This window comes from Acanthopagrus latus, chromosome 11 (assembly GCF_904848185.1).
Source record: "Acanthopagrus latus isolate v.2019 chromosome 11, fAcaLat1.1, whole genome shotgun sequence".
Lineage (NCBI taxonomy): Eukaryota > Metazoa > Chordata > Actinopteri > Spariformes > Sparidae > Acanthopagrus > Acanthopagrus latus.
This window is the reverse complement of record NC_051049.1, coordinates 14,518,379-14,543,164: the sequence shown is the minus strand read 5'-3', so window position 1 is coordinate 14,543,164 and position 24,786 is coordinate 14,518,379. Positions and strand designations below refer to the sequence as shown.

Below are 24,786 nucleotides of genomic sequence, written 5' to 3'. Positions count from 1 at the left end.
CATCAGTGAGCTGCACCTTTACACTGGATGTCATTACAACGAGCATGTACATGTATTTCTGTTGAGTCAATAGCCGTAATGTTGGCAAACTACATTTCTGCGAACCCGGAAACTGTTGAAACTTTACATTTATTTGTGATCAGTTTTCAATCTAATGTTGTGACAACATTATTTTTTCTGGTCTGGTTAGGTTTAGACACTAAAGCATCGGTTCAGGTTAGGAAAAGATCATATTTGGCTTAAAATACCTGGTTCTGCTTCCACAAACTCACCTGGAAAATTTCCTGATGTCTCTTTAAAAATACTCAGTTTTTTGGGGTGGCGTGGTAGCTCAGTTTGTAGAGTGTGAGCCCCATGTGAAAGAGATCAAATCTGACCTGTGGCCCTTTACTGCTTGTCATCCACTTTCTCTCTCACTGTTTGCTGGTCCAGACATCCCATTAACATATCCAGTGGTTTAGAGTTTGCCAGTATTGAAACACAGTCATGAACAGTGGTCTCAGGCTTCACAACGGTCTCACCTAACTTATCTGTGAAATGCCAACATTTAATTCCAGCAACAAGGTGAACAGGTACATTGTTCCTGCTGCAGTAATATTCACTTGAGGTCCTACTCTGCAGCTGAAAAACAACACTGTTTGTTCCTGTGTGATTTACTAAAAACTAAAAATCTGCTTGTATCCCAGCAGTCATACTAAGCAATACGTTATGGACTGCGGGCTTAATATGTCAAATATTTAATGTTATTGCTGATATATGATAAGTTAAGAACTTTGCTCGCGCAGAGAAGATTTGGAAGGTTTGTCATTAGCTGCAGATGCTCAGTGGACCTCTGGTCAGTTCTGCTAAAGCACAGAGGCTAAGATGTAATTTGGTACTTGTTTTCATTTTTCAGACTTCTTTTTACAAAGTCTCAGACTGTTTTTAACACTTTAAGTCCCACTCCACTTGTCAGCAGACTCGTGGTGGACCTTGATTCAATTCATTCAAATTCAGTTTGTTCCATAAGACTAATTCTATTGGAAATATGACATTTATTTCACCTTTCTGTTCTGACTTCACTGGGATTTTGAGATTATTGCAGTGACTTTGTCTTATCCAACGTCCTCTTGGGATTTTTGCTGGTACAAAATGGTTTTTTTTCGCTTTTCTGCAGTTGATCATTTAACATTCATATTCTATTTATTAAAGTACATGTATTATGAATGCAATTGTCAGCTGCGTTTAAACAGAAATGCAATGAAATATTAATCTTTTGGATAAGACTAATACACTTTCATTCAAAACTCACCACCAAATGAAGCCTCTTTTTTGGACTGTTGTCACGTCACAAGACCAAATGAAAGCTGTCATTTGATGTAAGTCTACGTAAGCCTGGTATTTGTCTTCGTCCCAGGAGACAGACCCCAAATTGAGGCTTGATCCTCCATCTCTTCTTATCATACGATGCAGGCGAGGGCCTTCCACGATTGTTCAATCTGCGCTGTGTTTCCCAGAAGCTCTCTTACGGGATGAGCAGCAATTTTCTGTGCAAGGATTTAAAAAGGAGCCCAAAAATGATAATGAAAGATTTGCTGTCTTCGATGGGGATGAGTTATACACTAATGAATATCAGAGGTTATTTCCACGATGTTTGTCAGTGTGTATTAGCACTGGTGCAGGGATATCTGGACAAAGCTTTTTTTCCTGGTACCCATATGTTAATGGCTGAGCTTTGAGGAGGGTTTGATAAAGTGTCGCTGTCAGCGGTTCATAAAAAAATGAAAGACAGAGGAGGTTTTGTCAGTCTGAACTGCAGCACGTAAGATATGAAATCAAACAGTCAATATGATGTTATGGTGCCGACTTTTTTTCTTTTCTTTTCTTTCTTTTTTGTTTTCTTTTTTCAGGAATTGTACCACTTTTAAATTATTATAATTAGGGTCCCAGCAATAATTAGACAAATTAGAATCACCTGAAAGACCTCATATTAAATAATTGGTTGTATCCTTTGGCTGAAGTTCATGATCTGTAGGTATTGTTACAGTTTCCTGGTGATGCTTTGCCATTTTTCTTGCAGTCTTTGTTTTTTGTGTCCAGTTTGCTCTCAGATGTATCTGCATTTGCAGTCTGCAAAGACTGATTCTGACTTTCCTGCCTTACTGATGGCCTGTCTCAACAGCAACAAAGACTAGACATGCCAATGTCACACCAAGAATGACCTTGAGATGTTTTCCAGAGCTCTTTAATGCAAAAAGTTGTGATTGAATGAGACACACCCGCTAAAGAAGCATCCACAATCCATGATGGGTTGTTCAAGTGTTACTTCTCCAGTCCAGTCCAACATGTACATGTAAACGGCAGCTTTATCCCAATGTAGTCATTTTCAGATATTAAGGCAGAACATCTTGTGTTTACATTTCAGGGTAAAAGTTGTTTTTTGACAATATCTGCTCTAGCTGAAGTGGAGCCATTGAACAGGTTGGGCTTATCTTGGTAAGGTTTAAGTAGATCATTGTCAACTCAGAGGGTTTTACGTCAACGGTCAGGCACTCCAGCTGTCTGAGCCAATATAAGTATTAGACATAAGATGCTTTTCAAGGAAACTGTTCCTGGTTCTAACAAAACAGTAAAACTGTATCATCCATCTAAAGGTCGATTACCCACCTGTACAACCAGACTGATTGCTGTTGGGAGAAAGTGTTGTTCTTGTAAGCTTTAATGTTGTTTGTCTCTTCATTATGACTACTGGTCATGCTACATTTTGCTCACCATGTGAAAATGATGAGTCTTTGAATATGAATAGAAGTTAATACATAGATACGTGCAGCCCGTAGCTGTCTCTCAGGCTTGAGAAGGCAGTTTCAGGGTTAGGGTTAAAGCTGGTGAACTGTTGGGGGTCCAGAAGGAAAAGGAATGAAAGTAATTGCGTTGTCTTTAAACCGATTTTGCACTTGGTTCAAAATATTGTCAAGAATGTCATCATGCAGCTTCTTGTAGTGTGCACGGCAATCTCCGTGGACTCTCCATCTCCATCTCCATCCGAGTGGCATGCTGGTGTTCTGCACCGTCTCGTCATATATTTGATCAAAACGTTCCCTCTGCTCCTCACTGCAAATACAAAACTCCTCCACCCAGGCCATACAAAACTGCATGTCAAATGACTTGTTCTGTAAAATTTCAAAGAGCACACCTGCATATGCAAACATTTAGTTAAAAGTTGAAAGCAAAAACAGTACACGCCAATCTTGATGCAAAAGTCCACCTGGTTGGTGCCGCTCATGGCGGCCCCTTTTACATATTTCATCAAGTGGCTGGGTTCGTATTGGTGATCTAGAAAAGAACGCAGCCAGCGGCGCATATTGCCTGCTTTTGCAGATTGACTGAGTTTGAGGTGATCGGGCGTTGGGCAGCCTTTTTAAACAATGTCCAGCTTTTCGTTAAACAGTCGTCTTGAAAAGGGCATTGACAATAAATCCGCCGACAATATCATCTCCACCTGTTGCCATTTTCAACGTTGGCTATCACTTGCAACTCGCTAGTTAAACTAGGTCTTGCGTGACTGAACAAGGCCTTCTAGAATACCCTGGAGCTGCAGAAAATCTTAAAGACTACGCCCGTTGGCTACAAATCCAAATATGAGTGGTTGGTTAAATTGTCAGTCCAAATGTACACTCTCATTACGTTTAATAGTCAGCGCATTCTATAAAGGAAATAGAATACCCTGAATGGAGGATATTCTCCCCAGAGACACTGTAGAAAAATATCTGATTGGTTGAATTTTTTTTCCAGCACGAAACCTCTCAAATGCATTGACAGAAAACTACAGAAACGAGTCGGCAAAACTTTATTTTATTCATAGAATTAATAAGATACGTTTCTTTTTCATCTGAGGATTCCAGGGCCTTCTCTGAATACCCTGAGGGCCTTGAAGTTTCACCACTGACCACACGTCAGCCAAGAACGAACTAAAATAAACCAGAACTGGCCCAAAGATCAACAGGTTCCTACAGCCTAATAATGCCCTAAGAACTATGTACAGTATGTTCACCCAGAACACAGCATACGGTAAGTAGCTATGGCCCGGCTCAGCACAGTCTATATGTGTCATCGTCTGGCAGTTGACAGCACTGATCATTTACATCTCTTAAGAGGAACGGGTAATGAGCTTTTCACAAAATTCCCCCTATCACTATGCTTACAGTCTCTGCTTTAAATTTTCCCTCACACATATTTGTCTCTCCAGTGGTCCTGATCATCATCTAACTGTCTATACTCAAACTGAAACAATTTGAATGAAATATTGGAATTATGATGGCATAACTGCACATTTCAAGGCATTTATGATACAATTGTATTTAAAAACTATGATGATCCAACTGTTAAGTCTTCATATTTCAAGAGAAATTTAGTTTGATACCATGTGGCAACAACAACAGCCGTTTTGCTCCTGACAGTCATTATATCCATTTAGGCAGGAGTCAGGTTTGATCTAAACATGCTGCCACTAAGCAAACAGTGTGAAAGCTCACTCTGCAGGGGGGGCAGCTGTAATTCGATCATGGAGATAAGGATAAAAGCAGCTGTCCGTTAAGTCTAACTTTAGAGGCCGCACGACAAGTTGACTTTTTCTTGAGTGTGCGCTCACTGAAAGCCCTTTATTGTGACTGGAATTTACACAAAATTTTCAATTGGGGACATTTAATTTTCTATTAACTTTCACTGTTGCTACTTTATTAAGTATTGATTCATTTTACCCAGACAAAATTCAAGTTCAAGTTCCTTTATTAGTACCTAGAAGTAGATTTTGTTTGTAGTAGAGTCCTTGTACACACATATGGGAAAAACACAGAGGCACATATCACACATCATCCAACTTTGGACAGTGGAAATTAAAAAAATGGCAAATGAAATTGTTCTTACAGGTCCAGATCATACTAAGCTATTGAAGTGAACTAAAATACTAACAGTAAAAAATAGAATAAAACAAAATGAATCAGCAAACAATGTTTAGGTTGTAAAAACATACATAACGGATAAAATATAAATACTGTTTTGGTGTCTTTTTCTTCTACATCTAGGGATTGTATATCTGTGCTCAGAGGCGAGAAGCTGAAAGCTGAAGACCAAGATCATTTACATGCACAAGACCATCAAGGGCACATAAATGAATCCAGAATTTGCATCCATATTTTTGTCTAATGATTTCTGTTTTGAATGTATTAAAGCGTGATAATCTGATATGATATTACTGATAATCATATCACTACAACCATCCAGACATCCACCTGAATGTTGAACCTGAACCAAGGAAGTTGTTTTGGTCCAGCTCATTAGAATATCAAGCACCATTACCTAAAGAGATAACGGTAACAACTATTTATTTGTCCACTAAGCCATGGTAGTGGATCTCATTACCCTGGCATGGGGTTGATGTTACATCCGCAACTGGGGTGTGTGTGTGTGTGTGTGTATGTGTAGATGTGGGTGTGGGTGTGTGTTTATTCGTGACTCGGGTGTCCCAGATTCAGAACAGAGTCACCAATTGCACGTCATCTTCAAAACTAAGCCTATTCAGATACTCATCCTTGCCATCTTCTCCCAGATCTCTACTGGTTAGTGTTTGCCACACTTCAAGACATTATTTACCAGTTTTAGCTATTTTTGGCATCAAGTTCGTATTGTATTGTATTTTCTCTGAGACACATCCTCATCATTGCAGTCCTGCCAATTTCTGACGCAGGTCCCCGTCTCCCCTACCTCATCCGGTCAAGTCTGCTGTTCTGCCTTATTTGTCATGTTCCCATTATGTGCCATATAAATCTGGGGAACATACTGTATGTCCCTTGGAACATATTATTTTGGGAACACAGTTCTTTGGGAATACAGTCACTGGGAACATAAGATCTGGAAACATAGGTCCCTGGGACCAGGATCCTCTGAGCTTGCAGACCCCCAGAATAGAAGTCTCTGGGAACATGGGTCTCTGGAAACATCTTGACCCCTGGAACACAAGTCTCTAGGAATATAGGTCCTAGGGAATATTGGATCATTGTAACATTTGACTCTGAGACCATAGGACCCTGTCAGCATTGGTCCCTTGGAAATACAACTGTGGAAACGTATGAATCTTGGAACATAGGTCTTTGGGAAACATAGAACCCTGTGAACATAGAACCCTCAGAACGCAAGACTCTGAAGATAGGACCTGTTAATATAGGATCTCAGGAACATTGGACACTTGAAACATAGGACCCTTGAAACATAGCACCCTGGGAACTGAACACTGTGGACGTCAGTCCTTGGGAACATAGGACCCTGGAAGAGAAGGATCCTGGGGAATAAAGGTCCCTAGGAACTTATGTCTTTGGAATTATGGGTTCCTTAGAACAACGGACCCTAGAAACAATGGGGCTTGGGAACGGAGGCCCCTGGAAACATATGACATTGGGAATCTAGGGACCTGGAAACTTAGGGGAACTTAGAAAGCCAATCACAGCAGAGTATTGTGTCTGCGTGCGTGTGCTTTTTCATGACTAGTGAATCACATGAATACACCTTCCCTGTTACACCAGTAGCCCACCCTTTCTCTCCCCCTTTATGCCTCTCTCCTTCCCCCCTTCCCTCTTTCTTCCTTCCTCTTTCATCCCCCTGTCTCTCTGCCCCGCTTTCAGTAAGCTGACACTGCGCATTTACACGTTAGCTGCTTTTACCTCTAATAGGATCAGGGGGACTTACATTGTCATCTGATAAAACTAAGCAGCTTGATAACTAGACTGCTCTTTCTTAACCAATTGATGTTCAATTAGGATAACGCAGAAACAGTGAAAGGACCAAAATGTTTTACAGGGGAACATACAAGAACCTTTGTTTTTTATTACTTGTTGGCACTGAGGGTCATTTTGTGAACATACTGGTAACACTAATGGGAATGATGGCTTTTTGAGGCAGGGTAATGTTATTGTGCTCCACTCTGTTTTTTTCTGGTCTGAAACTTAAATGATTATTCATAATGTTAATTCCACTGTTATTGATAATTCTGAAATCTGATTGTCATTTATTGGTTTTGAAAATGATCACGAAATGTAGCAACACTAGAAATCCACGAGAACTGAGCACAGTTATAGCAATCTGGTGGTGAAGAGACCGGGGTGAAGTAGCAGGAGTGATGACATGATGAAATTGAAATTAAGATAACCACCAAAGTCTGAATACACAGTCTGAATAACACTATTGATTTGTCACTTAAATATGTTTAAACAACCACATTATAGTCTGTTTATAAAACCACTTAAAAACAAGCTAATAAATTAAAATGTTCTGCTGGTATGAAACAATCACAGCGAGTGTCTGACTGTCCCACCAATAGTGGTGCTGAAGAGGTTAAAGCATTCAGAAATCTCTACAACACCTTTGAGCCATGTAGACATAAGAAATACATCAGAATCAGATTTTTCTCTTACAGGGATGTTCAAGGCAGCAGGTTCCTCTCTGTGATCAGAGCTGCATATTTTAAACTGAAAGTTACTTTTAATCAATCACACAATTAATCATACTTTCTTTATAGCACATTTCAAACAAAACAAATTTAAAGTGTTTTACAATCGATTGAAAAACATGGGATATTTAGAGTTTAGAGACACTGACAGCAATAATATAGGGGTCATTAAGATAATAAAAGATAAAGAATAAAAGATAAATACAAGCAATGAAAATAACAATAAACATAACATTATGAAATATCATACTTAAAACAATGAATTGTTAATAGAATAAAATATAATGATTATTTAAAAAATTAAAATATAGATACAGAAGAAAAAATAGTTCATGTCTGTTTGCATGCATGATTTGATATATACAGAGTCAGGAAATAAATTTCAGTCACGTATAGTCATGTATAACTCTGATGGAGTGGCAGTAGACAGGCAGTAGAGGTCCTCCTCTAGTCAATGTAAACTAAGTAGAACTATGAAGAAGACATGTATTGTATACCAAGGAGATGAATGATGGATTCTATGGACCCTAAAGAACCCAGTTCATATTTTTTCCCTGAGCATTTATCATTTAAAATGATGTTTCGCATGAAATTCATTTTTTTTAAATGTTCTTTTTCCCCTCAGCTGACTCGTTTTACATATTCTGTCATGTATACTTTAAACCAGTAATAAAGACCAAAACTGATTAAATCAATGTCGCTCTAAATTTAGCTTACGATATGTTTGAGGTCACCGGAAATCTCTTTAGCGTCTTTAGTGTGACGGATTTTTGTGACACTAAGCCTAAACTCCACTGAGGACACTTTTGGGCACAAACTGTCTGTGTGATGATAATGAGTGTCATCTCATCATCTCAAGCAGCTTTCAAATCCAAACGGACATGGGACTACCATTAAGGGTGTTTAAAGGTACATTATTTAACTTATATATTCTTATATTTTTGAACTGTCGGACTTCTAGGTGTGTAAACATGCTTTAAAGTACATTTAAAATGAAAAGTGTTATTCCATGTATCAAGAGCTCTGCCTCTGTGTGTTTAAAGGCCTGTAAAAAAAAAAATTTGTGTAGTGCACCCTCACAGAGGGAGCTCTGCTGTATAATTTTTCCACTAACTTGAATGTGTCCAATTTCCTGTTTCGTCACCCTCTCCTCTGCCAGGACAGTATCGGCCGACAGTGTCTTCTTACACCACCCTCATGGAGGTTCCTCTCTGAACACAAAAACTTTAGATCTGTTTATCTGTCATGTAAAGCTAATGAATAAAACAAATCAAATTTAAAAGTGGCATCAGAGCCAAGAGTGAATACAGAAGGAATGTCAGACAATATGAAATATCCAGGGGGATACAATGACAATTAATTCAAAGTTTGATAAATTAAACAAACATTAAGGATTGGGTGGGACATTAAATATTCTTTGAGAAAAATGTGTGTTATTGCAAATGAACAAGTCAACATCATCTCTGTAGAAAATGACATTAGTTTGTACCTCATGTGTGATTCAGTATTTTATGTAGCTTCACACAATGGGGGGGTCGAGTGAGCTCAGTGCAAACTTTCAGTGGCTCTTTTGTCTTTAAAACAATAAATTTATGAAAGAAAGTCTTGTCCAGGCTTCATTAGCTGCGGCTTCCTCCTGTGGGGGGTGAATAGAAATGACATTTAAAACAATTACTTGAGCAGAAAACAGCTGCCAATCACTCTTAAAGGGGAAGGATTCCAATTAATAACCCTCTCCTAATCCCCTCGTTTTACCTCCTACGCCCCCTAAGCTTTGTCTACCTCTCCCTCTCTGTCTTTTTCCTCTTCCACTCTCCTCACTGAGCTGGACTGCATGGCGTCTCAGCCCAGTTGTTGAGTCTTCCTTTGCACTGGTTGCCTTTTCTCTTTAGTTTGACTTCATTGGCGCTTCTCTGTCAGGACTGCTGGCTACACTGAGAGATTATTTAGAGAGAGATGCAAGGTGAGCAGAGCCTGCTGAGTGAAGGCGAGCCGTGCACAGTGCGGATCTGGGAAGAGTAAAGTTGGAGGGCGAGCTGCTGAGAGGAGCAGGTGGAGCACTGGCATCAGCAACAGTTCAACAAACCCACTTCCAAAAGGTAAGCTCAACCACTGCTTCGTTTTACAGCTGTCACGCTTTTGAACTTTGGCTTTGTTACTTGTCATGCAAGTGCCTGATCGTGGAGATCTGTGTTCAGGAGGTCAATCTTGGGCTGCACTGAAAAAAACATTAATAATCAGTTTTATCACAACCACACACTCCTACACCTCTATGAGCACTTTTGCACGTCTGTAGATCTAATACAGGAACGATTTTGTGTACCAATTCAGCGCAGAAAAAGTACCCTTCTTTCTCTCTCACCTACTATCTTTATTTATTTTCTTTATTATGGGTGGTTCTTATTCATTTACATCAATTCTTGATGTGCTGGATGTCCCAGAAGGAGACAAAAGCCTTATTTTCATCAGGATTCTCCCTTTTACCAAATCTCATTTGTTTTTCACAAACATGCTACAATAATTGAGTCTGTGAATTCATTTCTGCTCAGAAAGAGTCAGTAACTGCAGACATCACACTTGTAGCTCTTGAAAACAGTTTGCTGCTCTTTAAAGATTGCTTTGATAGAAATTAAAATCTATTTGAACTACAATGACCATAATCATCAGTCAAATGACAAGATACTGTCTCTCATTAAGTATTTTTTTTTATTCCAATTAAGGCTGTCAGATTTTCACTATGCAGTTACTGAATTCACGATAATGATATCATCACAATATTTATAGAAATTTAAAAAAATAAATGGTAGCCATCAAATGTATCTGTCACTAAGTTTACTGTGTTCTGTTACTTTTTGGGAAAATAAGTTACCAAATCTGTTACTAGTGAAATGGCGACCAGATGAGCTCCTCTGGATTATTTGCACGATATCATCATATATGTATTATTAACACGATATCAATATTTCATTGTTATTATTAAGATTATTGTGAGTACCCCCATATGCGAACACCTCTAACTCCAATAGAGATGCTCTAAATCTGATGCAGTTTTTTTTTTTCTTTTTTTTTTTTTAATTAAAATGAGGAAATGCTGCATTTGTTTTGTATTAGAAGATTAAATTAGATACACATTTCACATTGTAGGGCGGTTACTGCTGATCATTCATACAAAACGAGTTTAAAGTATGGATCAAGGAGACCCTTGTGTGTCCAGCAGCAGTCTTCAGTCTGTACTGAAGCTTTCAGAGTATCAGGGACAGACTGTTAACCCCCGTGCCTCGGCAGAGGATAAGCGGGGTTTAGATGGATGGCGAGAGGACAGAGAATCATCTGAGGCAACCAGGTGATCTCCAACTCACTACTCAACCTACAGTCTCTCCCTTACTGTAAACCTCTTTTCCTTCTGATTGCAGTGCCCAGACGCTCGAATGCATTTATCACTTGATACCATGAGCATGGTGGACGACAGCTGCCTCTCACCCAGTAATTTCCACGAAATGGTGAAAGGTGGGGGCATCGCCGCGGGGGGCCGTGTCCACAGCATTGATGTCATCCTAGGGTTCAGCAAAGACCAGGACCCCCTACTCAGCCCCGCCGGAGCACCACGGCCCCATAAAGCGGACATAGATGGCCTGGTAGAGCCTGGGAAGCAGCAGGAACCCTCTTCACACTCGACCTACAGCGGGCACCTTTCGTCTCTGAGGAACGGCAGCACCGAGCAGCAGGAGCAGCAGTACCATGGTGAGTACAGCTGGGGATGCTGGAGATGCTCGTCTCCATCCTGGCAAAGCCGGAGTTTTTCTGCGCCATAAATTATCAAAATTATTTTGGTCCGACTTCAGAGTTTGTTGCTGAGGAAAAAAGTTTAAGACGCATCCGATCTTTTTTGCTTCTAAACTCAGAGGTGTTGAGGGATATCGATCATACAGCAGCACTTCTGCTCTTGGAAGGCTGGAGAAGTGCGACGCTCTGGGTTCACTATGTGAGAGATTTGAATTGATTTTGCAGCACTGACGTAAGGATATTTCAGTCTTTCAAAGTCCAAACAAACTTCTTCAAGAATGAAAGCAAGAATGAAATTCTTATGAAAACTTTAAAGGTGCACTATGTTGCAGAAAAGAAAGATCTTGATTGACTGTTTTTTTTTGTGCATAATCAAACTAAACAAACAAACTCTGAGTTTTATTAATATTGGAAATATAACAATTCTGAGGTTGAATTTCTTCTCCAAAATGACATTGTGCCCCTTTAATGCCTAAATATGAGTTCCCAGCTTGACCAAGGAAATGTGCATTAACCAGCATGTAGAACTAAAAGGACTGACTTCTTGAACTCATAGCTAACTGACAGATGTCACACAAATAGGTAGCTGTAAAACAGAAACATCCACAAAGCTTATTATTAGATATCATGTTAACTTGTATGTTGGCATGATGTTGATAGGACTTGATTAACAGCAGAGGATAATTTTTAGCATATCACATCATCAGCACTGTCAAGTGAGGAGACAAAGTGTTGAAATCAGTGGACACAAGACGTATGCATCACAGTTTTGGATATCATTTTTGTTCCATTATTTGAACCATTGTTTGATTAAAAAGAGGCATCTGACATAGATGAGGCACTTTTACTACAATGGATGCAGCATTTCTGTGCAGAACAGCTCACGTGTAGATTCACGATCACCTGTTGACTGGTTTGGTGGGCAGAGATTGAGAGATTGCTCACAGAACAAAATGGTGCGGCGAGGTTTATGTCCCCAAGCCCAATCTCATCCCCTTGTGGAATTCCCCTAATCTTCTCTTCTGCAGATTAGATCGTACAGTAGTTCATTCGGGCGTTATTGTTATCATACTGCCTCAGAGTCAAATTCATCACGTTTAATCTGGAGCTATTTTCCCTTGCAGGATCTGGCAGGTGGTGGATGGTGATTTTGTGGCGGGAGCACAAATGAGAAAAATGATTCTAAGTGATGCGGGAAGGGGACGTTCGTTTCTCTTGATTAACGTACATCAACACCAATGACATCACTCTTTTGTGTGTAACGCTCCTGTGAAGTCAGCGCAGTTCCCCCTGAATGAGCAACTTTTCTGTGCTTGGTGTCAGTCACCCCCCCCCACCTCCCTCATCTCTGCGCTGAGATGTTCTGCTGGCTGATAAACAGTGGGCAGCCTTCAGACCAGTGGCTGCGATGGTCTGACAGGCCAAGAGCTGGTCACTGAACCAGACCTGACCTCTGCCTTTGTCAGAGCCTGGCCTTTGTCATAGCTGCTTAATGAGAGGTGGATAAATGAACCCCCGAAAAATCCTGCTTTGCCTTTGCCTCTGCTCCCGTTTGCCAGTTGAAAGAGCACAGTGTCCCCCGCCTTCATCTCCATCAACATGTCTCAGTCACAGAGACATGCTCACAGTTACATTTGGATCAGTCGATTTTCTGACGCAGTAGCAGGCAGACGGAATGCAAACTCCACAGTACGAAAATAGGAAATATTTATATCGAAACCCATGGTGGTTATGTGTGAAGGTTTATTTTTTTTACTTTTAAACGCTCATTTGATATGAAAAAGCTGCAGCTACAATCAACAGTTTTATACAATCTTTATACAATCTGCTCAGCACCAATCAGCATGCAGGCACAGTTAGCAACTAGCTGGTGACCAGAGTGGAGCATTTAGCAGCTGTAGAGTCAAATATTCCCTGCAGGAGTTGGTAGAGACCAAACGCAGAGCTAAAAGTGAGTCACTTTTAGTTTTCTTCAAGTGGCCAGAAACACAAATGTGTAGTCTTACAAACAACCATTGCCCACAAGTTTGCTATGTGGGCTTAAAGGTGAAATGTATGACATTCACTCGGTAAATTTTGGGGGTTAAAAGGAAACTGCATTTGAACACACACTGCTCGTGAAACTCTGGTCAACCTGTAAAATTAGGCAAATTGGACCCAATTTGAATCAAGATTCTGTTACTGCATAGTCTATTTCTTGCTTAAAACATTTTCAGAAACATATTTTTTAGTGTATTGATCAGCCAGGAGAAGGTTTCTGACCAGGCAGCCATGCTGAAAACTATAACATCTTCTCCATCCCATCCTGAGTCGGGTTTAGCACCTGACTGATATCTGATCCTGGCAGAGATAAATCCTTCTGCAGTAGCAGGTTCATGAGTGCAGCTGATCTGATTGTCGGATCATCATCTTTGTGCTTGTTTAATTCAATTACTTGGTGATTAGGCTAATTCAGCCAAGTCTCCTCCTGACAGACGTCACTTTGCTGTGTAATGGTACCTGCATTTCTCTGCTGTTAAAAGTGAATGTTGACGGGGACGTGGAGGCATCTCAGCGAAGGTATATTTTTGTGGGAATGAACTAAGAGTGTTTCTTTTTTTTTTTTTTTAGTCCGCTGTCAATAGCACTATTAAATAATGTGATGCAGTGGAAACAACAATATGAGGCACAGCTCAGTCCATAAAAAGCAACCTTTTTAAATATCTACAGAGGACAGTTTACCTTTGGAGAAGATAAACATTGGAAACAACTTTTCTAAATCCCATTAGGAATGTTTTCGAGCTTCATTGAAGTTCAGGGGATTGCTTGCTTCACTGACCTACAGTAGCCTATTGTTGCAGGTGTCAAATTAATGTATGCTCTAGTGGAAAGTGAGCACGTCATTCTTCATTTCAACTTCCCACTCGACATTTGCTTTTATTCTACAGTAGAGTTCACACATGCACCTCACTGTTTCTATAATTAAAAAAGCCTGGAAGACTGGAAGAATGGAAAATTGCATTTCTGATTTTCTCTTGTGCTCTGAACAGACACCAGCTTATTCGCGAACAAGTGTGATGAGGAACTGAGCGAGCTAAGGAAGTGTGTCGAGAGCGATGAAGGCAAGTCTCCGGAGTCGGGCAAAGAAGACCAGCCCAAGAAGAAGCACAGGCGCAACCGCACCACCTTCACCACCTACCAGCTGCACGAGCTGGAGCGTGCCTTTGAGAAGTCCCACTACCCAGATGTGTACAGCCGTGAGGAGCTTGCCATGAAAGTGAACCTTCCGGAGGTCAGAGTTCAGGTAGGAGGATCTGAACACATCTATAGTTATAACAGTAGGCATCACAGAGATCATTTGACATCAGAAATGGGTACAAGTCAATTAAGTCTTTAATAAATGAGCAAGTACTCATATAGTAGTTTGGCAATATACTTATACAACCACATTACTAACTGGAAGTTAAAGAGCTGGTGTGTTTCCAAATCCTTAGGTTCTTTTGGGAACAGCAGAAACATGCCAAGACATTAACCTCTGGCTCCTTAGTGTTGAGGTGATGAGATTGCACCAGTTGCATAAACAGGGTGCTTGTTTCCAGCTGCCAACTTATTGTTAAGGCTGAGTATTTTTGTCGGACCCAGATGCAGAGGTCAGAGACAGAGATCAGTCTAAAAGTGAGCTGAGCAGAGAAACGCTGGAGGATCTGCAAACAAGTAGAGGGGAAGAACACTAGTGATGACTACAGCAAAAAAAAACTTAGCTGGCAGTCACTAGAAACACAGGGGGAAAAACACTGAGGATACAAAGAGCGCAGGTGTAATTACTGAACGTGGTCTGGCACTGGAGGGGTGACCAGTGATCAGGCCCATGAACACAGATACACACACACACACACACACATACAGAGAAGCATGTGAGGAGAAAAGGAGGGGGGGAAACACAACCCAAACAAATACAACACAAAAAACCCTGACTGTCATGGCAAAACCATAACACTTATAACACAAGATGCCAACGTCATGGCTGAGCTGTACGGACAGATAGGTGCAGTCTTTACAGAGGACAGTGGCAAATAGCCAAAGTGTAAACAGAATGACATTGTAAAGGATGAGTTCACCCAAAAATGGAATTTCAGTCATCATCTACTCACCTACGTAACAGTTCCTTTAATGGCTGTAAAGAAACAGCTGAAGGAGGATGAAGTTAGTGGAACAGTTAAGTTCTTAAGGAACTGGACAAGTAACTCTCGCACAATGGCTGATCATTGGAGGTTTCGGGAGCATTTAGGCCTCCATCAGTGGTTGATGCCTATGATTCAGTTATAATCAAAACTTTTTTTTACATTTTTTTGCATCTTTTAGCAGATATAGACATTTTAAACTCCTCCCTCCTTGCGTTTTGCTGTGGTATTAACGTTGACGCAAACATGGCTTTAGCTACATGGCGACCGCTAACAGCCTGGCTAGTGTTACTTACTGATTTAGTAGACAGAATGTTGCTTTTTTTTAATGTCACGGTAAAGGGAAACGCATATTAGCATGGTACCAGACACAACACAGACTGGCATTCACCTGATGGGGAGCATCAATCTCTCTCCCTCTTCAACTTCTTTGCCTCCTTAAAGCAACACAGTTGTAACCCTAGTTTTGCCAGTTTTAACAAGTTCAAGTGTCTCTGTGACACTTTTTTTTGCCGTGATCAGATTAATTTGTAGTTCCAAAAATCTCCAAACAAATACACTGAGACCAAAGAAAGGCAGATCATGCACTCATGCCGCTTGTATTCAGGTATACTTCATGATAACCTTTGTCCCTCAGGTCTGGTTCCAGAATCGCAGAGCTAAATGGCGTCGGCAGGAAAAGATGGACGCCAGCACCATGAAGCTCCATGACTCGCCCATGCTGTCCTTCAACCGCCCAGCACCAGTTCACACCAGCATGGGGCCGATGACCAACTCCCTCCCCTTGGACCCCTGGCTGTCCTCTCCCCTGTCCAGCGCAACACCGGTCCACAGCATCCCGGGCTTCATGGGTCCAGCTCAAGGCCTCCAGCCCAGCTACCCCAGCCACAACTTCCTCAACTCCACTCCTCATTCTCATCCCCATCCCCATCCCCATCCTCATCCTCACTCTCACCCTCACTCTCACCCTCACTCTCACCCTCATCCCTCCATGGGCCAGGGGATGCAGAGTATGGCTCCTCCTCCCTACCAGTGTCCGGCACCATACCCTGACAAATACCCTCTGGAGGACGTGGACCAGCGCAGCTCGAGTATCGCAGCACTCAGAATGAAAGCCAAGGAACATATCCAGTCTATGGACAAGACCTGGCAACCCATGTGACTAACAAAGCTGGCAGTCCATGTGAATGATGGAAAGGGAGATGCTAAAGTTGTTTCCTGGGGTTCAGGGTGACAGATAATGAGTGAAATGTTGGAAAATGACAATTACGTGTCTGTTACCCACAGAGCAAAAGGAAATGCACCTTGAACTACAAAAGCTGGGGATTGTAGGACTTTCTTGGAACTTTCTTTTAATCTTTTGGATTTTTTTTTCTTAATTTTGCCTCATCTCAAGGACATGAAGCAAGTCTACAGTTTTGCTAAATTGTTGATTTACACCACCAGTTACAAGACATCAATTCTCCCTCCAATCTCTAAGGGTTGAGCGTTGCCTTGGGACAGTCTTCTGACCAATGCTCTTATTTCTTTCCTTGCTGACCATGCAATATGTCAAAACTGGCCACCGCCAAACAACTCCAAACGTAGAGGCTTAAGTTACTGCTGCTAGCTGTAGCTGCTGTTAGCTCGTAAGCTCAGTTAACTGTGCAGCTAGTGGCAGTATTGGCTGAGTTTGTATGCAATGGAAGCTCAGAGCATCGGGGAAGTGTTGATGATTTTTGTAATCACCTCTGGAGGTACAAAATGGCAAAGGGCTAGCTGGTTAGCATGCTAACAGGTCATTTCTTCATATTCTGTTGATAATTTAGATTTTTAAAGGTTTAAAACTTAAATTCTTATGTATTGCACCTTTAAGGCATGCTAACAGGACAGTCACCTAAAGATGGGGATGATATTGTTCTCACCTCTTTCCCGTTTCTTCTTTCAGCCATCAACAATTGAATCAGACAAAAACATCCGACACTCAGCTGGTCATTCTTTACTTTTCCCATTTTATCACCAAGTTGGTGTTTATACTAATTAATCCAATTGCTTCATTTTCATGGGTCAGCTAATCTCCCAATTATAGCATTTAAATTGCTAGCTACTGACTTCTCAGTTTAGGTATGTGATTGTTTATCTTGGACACCCTGGAATAACTGGAGGAAGATGGGGGACCAGTGAGACCTGCTGCAGTAGTTCCCAGTATACATGGAGGGGAGAATCTCTCAGTTATGGGGTCACAAACTGTAAAATAGGAACATTTATGCAAGTCATAAATGGGATGGCACCTTCTATGTGGACCAGGCCTTTGAATATACCAAAAAATAATCCTGCACAATTGTATTCCTTTTTTCTGAATTGTGCAGAGATGCTTTAAAGAAGAAAGGAAATATGAATGGAAGAAAGGCGAGTGCAGGGCTTGCCAAAGTTTGTATGTTGCAGTAAGGTTCGAAAATAGAATTACAGCTAATTTTTTAAAGGTGTGTTATGTAGCTTTGGTAAAAAAAAAAAAAATCTTTATTGATTGATTAATTTAATGACTGAACAAAAAGAGAACACAGTGACTTACTTCTGGAGTTTATTTTCTCCTCTGAGGACGTCTTGTTTGTTCAGTTATGAAAATGTATTCATCAAATAAATATAAAAAATGTAAATATTACCTTGAGTTTTACATTTTTTTTTTCTCCAAAAAACTACATAGTGCACCTTTAAAGAAAATATATGAATTGCTGTTCTTTACATTTCTTAAATTATTATTTTAGGTGAAAATGCTCTTTATATATGTAGGATCCTTAATTATTTTAACATTCTGCTGGAAGTCAGTAAGTGAAGGGAACTTTGGAACTGGTATGATTTTGCATGTTAACAAAAGAATACTTTAGGTGTTTGCTCTGGCCTGTGGTCCACCACTAAGTTCCAGTTTTGGCCCTCCAAAGTAAAAAAACAAAAAACTTTGCCACCCCTGTGCCAGTGAGTGGAATAACCCTCTTTTTGCTTGAGTGGCTGCTGGAGGAGAAGACCTGTTGGCAGCTCAGTGTTGGGTGGCTGTGTGTACGTGCAGGGCAACAGAAAGAGCCCTGTGTGATGCGTCACCCCACATAGTTTAGTCTTTGTTCGGCACAATTGATCCAAGTGTATCCTCTTTGTCTGAAACTGTGGGGGTGGGGGGTGGGGGTCTCGGGCTGCACTAAATAGACCCTTGTAACCATTTTGTCATGGAAGTTTTTTTTCTCTCTCTCAATCAAAGGAGGAGAAATGTGTATTGTAGCTGCTATGGTCATTAGTGACACAATATTGGTCTTTTACCATCTGTTACAAAGTCAAGCTCTAATTTTCTGAAAGGTATGGAAGATCAAACCCGACCTCGATGTGTTTTCTATGAGCCATAGGGCTGAACAGATTTGAATTAGGTGTTGAGACATTTCAGCATCTCACGTGGATAAATATTTACAGCCAGAAAAGCTAAATGGTTAGCCGATATGTTAACTTTTTTTTGACTTTGTTATGAAACAATCAAAGTGCAATTTCAGTGACATTTTATATATTTTTGTATCAAAAATTGAGACAAATTTTTACCCCATGAATACCCATGAGTCAGAAGTGACGCATCCACATGAACCTCAGCTACAAGAACAACAATATCATGTAATTTCCAGTTGATTTTAAAATCTGCTCAGAGAGGGATAAACACAGCTTCACCTCTGCTGCTCTTCAGTTGTCCATATGTAGTTTTTTAAATGTTGTTGGTTAGTGATGTTTAGACTCCCTGTTGGACAATGTAGAGGAAGAGGAAATGAGGATTACCTTCCACATTAACAGCTTATTTAGATTGTTCCATAAATATCATTTTGGACCAAGAACAAGCCAAAGGTTAGAGAATTGACAAAATTGTTCTAGAAGTTTGACAGTTTTTTTTGTTTTGTTTTGTTTTGTTCTTGTTTTTTTGTATGTGAAAAACGTGCAGGATGTTTTTCTTGTACGGCTGTTTTGTTTCTTTTATGTCCTATTAGTTAAATTCGTCTTTTAGTGATTTCATTGTTTCCTTTCTTTTTTGATTTTGTCTGGATGTCCGTATTCTGGAAAGGATGAAGATCTGCTGAAAATAAATATAGTTTGATAGAATATGTATCTCCACTTTCTTACTGCAGTTCTTTCATGTTGACCTGTGCACTCATTCCCACACAGAGCAGTCCGAGATTACTACAGCGTAATCGTTATCATCTGACATACATGGGCAGAGACGTTTTTCTTTCTTTTCCTCCAACACTTGTGCCCTGTCTCTCTCTGTCATATAAGAGCTCTTTCTCTGTACTCTACCCCTCCCAATCCTCTCTGCTGTTCCACGGTTTGGTGGCAGGGTGCCAGCCTGTTAGGAAGATGAGACTCCAATCAATCAGGGCTTCCCAGGGGGCCCTCTGACCGCAGGGCCCGACTCCCTAATTGCCCCCAGGCAGGCAGGCCGGCAGGCTCAGCCGCTGCAACACATGTTCACAGAGGGACCGGTGCCGCCATGCTAGCTGGCCTCCTCAGCGTGTGAATCACTTTCTTGGACAGATGGAGGACCTCACTGCACAGGCCATATGGGCAGGCCAGTGGATGTAACAGAGAAATGTTTTTTCTGGGGTGATTAGATAGTACATCACACTCCAGTGGTGTGTTTCTGGTTTGTGCCTCTCGTGAATTAAGATTACATTCCAGTCACATGGCTGGGCATCTGATTTTCAGAAAAATAAATACTTGTTGATCTTTTATAAACCCAGAGCATACTGCAACCTAACTGCATGTATATCTGTTTAGCTATATAGATGTATATGTGTGCTGATGTGTCAGTATTCATGTCAACATGCACACATGAAAAACATCTCGTGCAGCAACACTCAGACGTGTTATGGAGGCCTCACCAGAATCTTCAACAACTACTTTTTCGTCATCTAGATGAAACCAAAAAAATCTGGTTGTTGCACTATAGAAAAATATCTATGCTCATTTCCCAAGTTGTGACTCAATATCTCCGTGCTGCATTAGTACAAGAACCAAAACAATGAATTGCGTCATCAGTTCTATTAAAGATGCCATATGTAAGTTTACTCACCAAGAGCTGTCTCCTTTTAGTGTAAACGCTAATATTACGCATACTATTGCCTACTCCTATTTCTGTCACTTCCTTTTTGCTGACTAATGTGGTCTGTTGCCATCGAGATGCTACTTCTCCATCCTCTCATGTTGGACTTAGGGCAGAGTAACACTACATTTACTATCGGCTCTTTTGAGTGACAAAGTGGTGCCACGAGACAGGACGGACAGAGGCTAGCTGGTGAGCACATTAACTTCAGTAGACGTCTTTGACATGATATTGACACTATTCCTTCAAACTATTGATTAGATGTGATTCCAGTATTTTATTTCACAGTTTTTAAAGTGGCAAAAACCTAAACCTATGAAGTCAATTCCAACAATCAGATTTTTTTTTATATTGTTGCAACTGGGGAAACTGGTTATAAACCTTTTTTTGATGAAGCAGTGGACAGAATATATTCTCATCCAAATGTTTCTAGGAGTCCTACCTGTACCTAAGAGGAGTGGTTAATTTTGAACCCACTTGGTTTCACAAAGATCACAAATGTGTTTCTTCAGCGGAAAATTAGATGCTTGTCTCCATGACTGAAATGTAATGGTGAAGCATGGGAGGCATAATGTTGTCAATACTGAACAAAAGTAAAAGCAGTTATGAATCATGTGACAGAACTTGACTCAAGAAAAACAAAATGAAGCCAATATTTGAGTTCAAATCTCACCGATCACGTACACATTATTTTTCAGTTCATAGACAAGTGCACATGAAAATCTAAAGAGAGAGATACTTTCACTTCTTTCACATGTTGTTGTCTTTATATGGACTGCATGTTATAATGTTCCCAAAGAGAACAGAAAAAAAAAAAAAATATATATATATATATATATTATGTTGAATGGATGAAAAGGTTTGGTCAAGAAAGGATGAAAGTAGAGACAGAGAATGTGAGGAAGTCAGAGCGGGAGAAAAGAAAAAGAAAACATTAAGAAAGAGATTAAGAAGGAGAAAAGTGTGGGAGTGAGGGGGGGAGGTGGGGAGGTGGGGGTGAGGTTGGACGGAGTAAGAGTAGAGAGGAAGAGAGGGAGGGAGGGGATGGCTGCTCATCAGAGTTAATGATGTAGAAAATCCCCCAATTAGAGCGTTTTCCTGTGTTGCAGGATGAGTTCAGAGCGGGGTCCTCTGACAGCCCTGAGGATTAGTACCCGGGCCGGGCCGAGCCGAGCCGGGCCTGAGCAGACACTTACTAAGTTCTGGACAGCTTGGCACTGCTCAGCTGGGGCCGGGTCGGGGCTATGGCCACAGCCAGGGGCCAGGGTAGGCATGCGTTGAGCGGGAGTGAGTCGCACAAAGAAAATCATGGGAAAAAGAGCAGCAGCAGATCAACACGGGGGAAAAAGAAAAAAAAAGGTTCTGGCAGAGAGTTTCTCTCTGCTATGTAAAATCTTTAATGTTTTCAAATATAAGTCGAATAAAACGTTTGCTGTTATTTTTGTATCCTACCTCTCGATTTGTCCCTGACTCTTTAAATGATAAAATGTTTTGAGGAAAAGACAATGATAAGTATGATAAGTCCATGAGGTCTAATAAATTATGGTAATGCTGCTTCGGCTCAGTGTTCCTGCACAGCTGACGTACTTATTTTGTAGCAGCCTTACTGTACATATGTGCTCATCCAAACCCTAATCTGATCTGGACATCTGGATTATAGAGAAAATCAATCTGTCCACATATTGTTTGATGTTGGACAATAAATCACAAGATGGCAAAAAAACACACACACACACAGGAACACAGTCTTTAATCCTCCAGATATGTTGTGCTCTGACATTTGGGACAATAAAATCTGCGCATCACTTTGTCTCTTCACGCAATGATGAGGTGATTACCGTCGAAACATACCTACATTCAACCAATAAATGTCTTGGGCCTTTCATGAGGTGTCGGACCAAACAATGCATAGAATCGACCTGTACTGATTGACTGGCCAATCATCTGTACTGGACGATAATCAGAAATTCTAGTCATTATAGAATCAGGATCAACAGCATTATAAAGCAGCAAATTCATAACAAACATTTGCACATTTTCATGTTTTTCTTCCATATTTTCCTTTGTACTGAGGGTCACGGCAGTGAAGATGTCAGCCTTGATGATAATAGAAAGACAAGCCCTGACTCACCTCTGCTACACGTTGCTGTGGTCATTAAGAACAACTGAGTCCCTAATGACTAATTGATTAATTGTGCAGTCCATTATTTGGCTCCTGCACACCAGCAGATCTGAAAGGGCCACGGCTGGAGTTAACAGTCTTATTGGAAGGACGCGTTCCTTGCAAAGGACAATAAGGGAAAATAGCGGAATTAATTGGGTTTGATTAAGAGAGCTTTTCAATGGGACACAGCTTTTTCGCATGACATAATTAGAGGTCAGTTAAGGGGGGTGGTGGTGGATGTGAGGGTGGGGGGGATTTGCTTGTTGGCGCCAGTGTTGTGTGGGTGTGTCTGTGGGAGAGACAGACAGACAGACAGACAGAGAGGGGGGTGCTTCCTTCACACTTGTAGAGCTATGTTGTGTGTCTGATGTGGTACATTTCTATTGGCTCCCTCACCGGTAAGCACACAGCGAAGTTCACATGGGGCCCGCTGTGCGCTCAGTGTGTGATTATTATCACTACACTTGCCAACATTAAAGGCACAGTGCTCGCTCTTTTGTTACTAGCCACATGCTCATTAGCAAGTGCACTCCAGAGAATACATTATTGTATAGGAACAGAGAGAGGGGACAGGGACAGAGCAGGACATTCAGTTGTGTGTTTTTTGTTTTTTTTTAGATGGGAACAAAAACAAACTCCAAACATTAACTACACACTCAAACACGCACACTGTGAATTTTATAATCCTGTTGTGGTATAATCTAAAATAGGAGGCCGGGCCGTCAGATCTAAAAATACATCTGAACTGTTATGAACTGAAAACTGATTAGATTATCAAATATTTCATCACACGCCTGCAGAGCAGTTGAGATTTCACTGTTCTCTGTGCTCAAAACTGTTCAGTGAGGGGAATCTGTAATCCCACAGACAGGACGCATCCACCTCATTGAGGAGTCCCTTGAGCAAGGCATCACACTGCAAGTTACAGGAAAAATGTCCTGTATGAACAATATGATCTGAAACTGGAAGGAGAATCTCTCCTTTGAGCATCAGATCATATTAGTTTTTATTTCTTATTTTTATTACTAAAATTTTAAAAATGTAATCTTACTCAATCCTCTATTAAATCTTTACATTTGCATTTGTGGTTGTTATTGATGTCCTCGATTAATTCACAGACAGAGATCCACATCTCTCCTTTTTTATTGATGCACCAAAGGAACGTACGTTTGTCAGAGGCTGGTTTAAGATTTGGGCCAAATACACAGCAGTGGAATGTAACTTCTTAAACATTCAACATGCCACTCTATGACCTAAGCAAACAAGACCATTCGCAAGAAGGATATTTCTTTGTAATTATGCCTGTTACCAGACCACACTTAACTGGGTTGAACAAGTCATGAAATTAAACGTTTTCCCTTCCATGGCGGAGTGCTGAAGATAAATTGAGGGGTCTGACAGCCTGAAGAAAAGAGCTTCAGGCTGTGGTGGTGCAGTACAGCATTAACACTTAGTTTACTTTGCTTTACTGTCATCTTTTATTCAAATATGCCACCAGAATCAGTAAAAGATACTAATGTAATCACCTTTACTCTAGGACTGTATTTAAAATTGCACTGTAACTGCAAATATAATTTTCATGAGGATATTTTAAGAGAACAGAAAAATCTTCACTTACTGATTTTCATGATTGAATAAGCTGAATGACTGAACTGTCCTCAAAGGACAACATCATTTCATGCTGTTTTAATTTGTTTATGATTGCAGGACCCCTCTAAGTAGCCACCTTTCTAGCGTCAAACTGCATTCTGGGGACCTTATTCCTCTTGAGGACATCTTGTTTATACGGCAATGGAGCAACTATAACTGTACAACTGTAGCTATTTCTGTAGAATCTCCTTTCCCTGAAAATACATTGTGCACCTTTAAATATTTTAAGAAAGCATTCGTGTTTCATTTAGTATTTCATTCTATGTTAGTTTACACCTCCACTACATTTTGGAGGCAAACATTAATTAGCTTTATGACCGTTATAAAGTGGAAACTGGTGTATGTAAACCTTTACAAATGCTTTATAAATGGGTGATCTGTGGTAACACCTGTTGCTCATTTATTTCAATATTGTCATTATAACAACTTTGTCACTGCAACAATGGAC

The 24,786-nt window shown here is 40.6% G+C and overlaps 1 protein-coding gene across 1 annotated transcript; it reads left to right on the top strand.

Moving 5' to 3' along the window:
• Positions 1-9,543: 9,543 nt before the first annotated feature.
• On the top strand, positions 9,544-16,614 carry rx1 (retinal homeobox gene 1). Its single transcript, XM_037115217.1, has 5 exons — positions 9,544-9,576; positions 10,891-11,218; positions 14,290-14,543; positions 16,058-16,325; positions 16,404-16,614. The coding sequence occupies exons 2-5, from the start codon at positions 10,906-10,908 to the stop codon at positions 16,580-16,582; spliced, it is 1,014 nt and encodes a 337-aa protein (XP_036971112.1). The 5' UTR covers positions 9,544-9,576; positions 10,891-10,905; the 3' UTR covers positions 16,583-16,614.
• Positions 16,615-24,786: the final 8,172 nt, after the last annotated feature.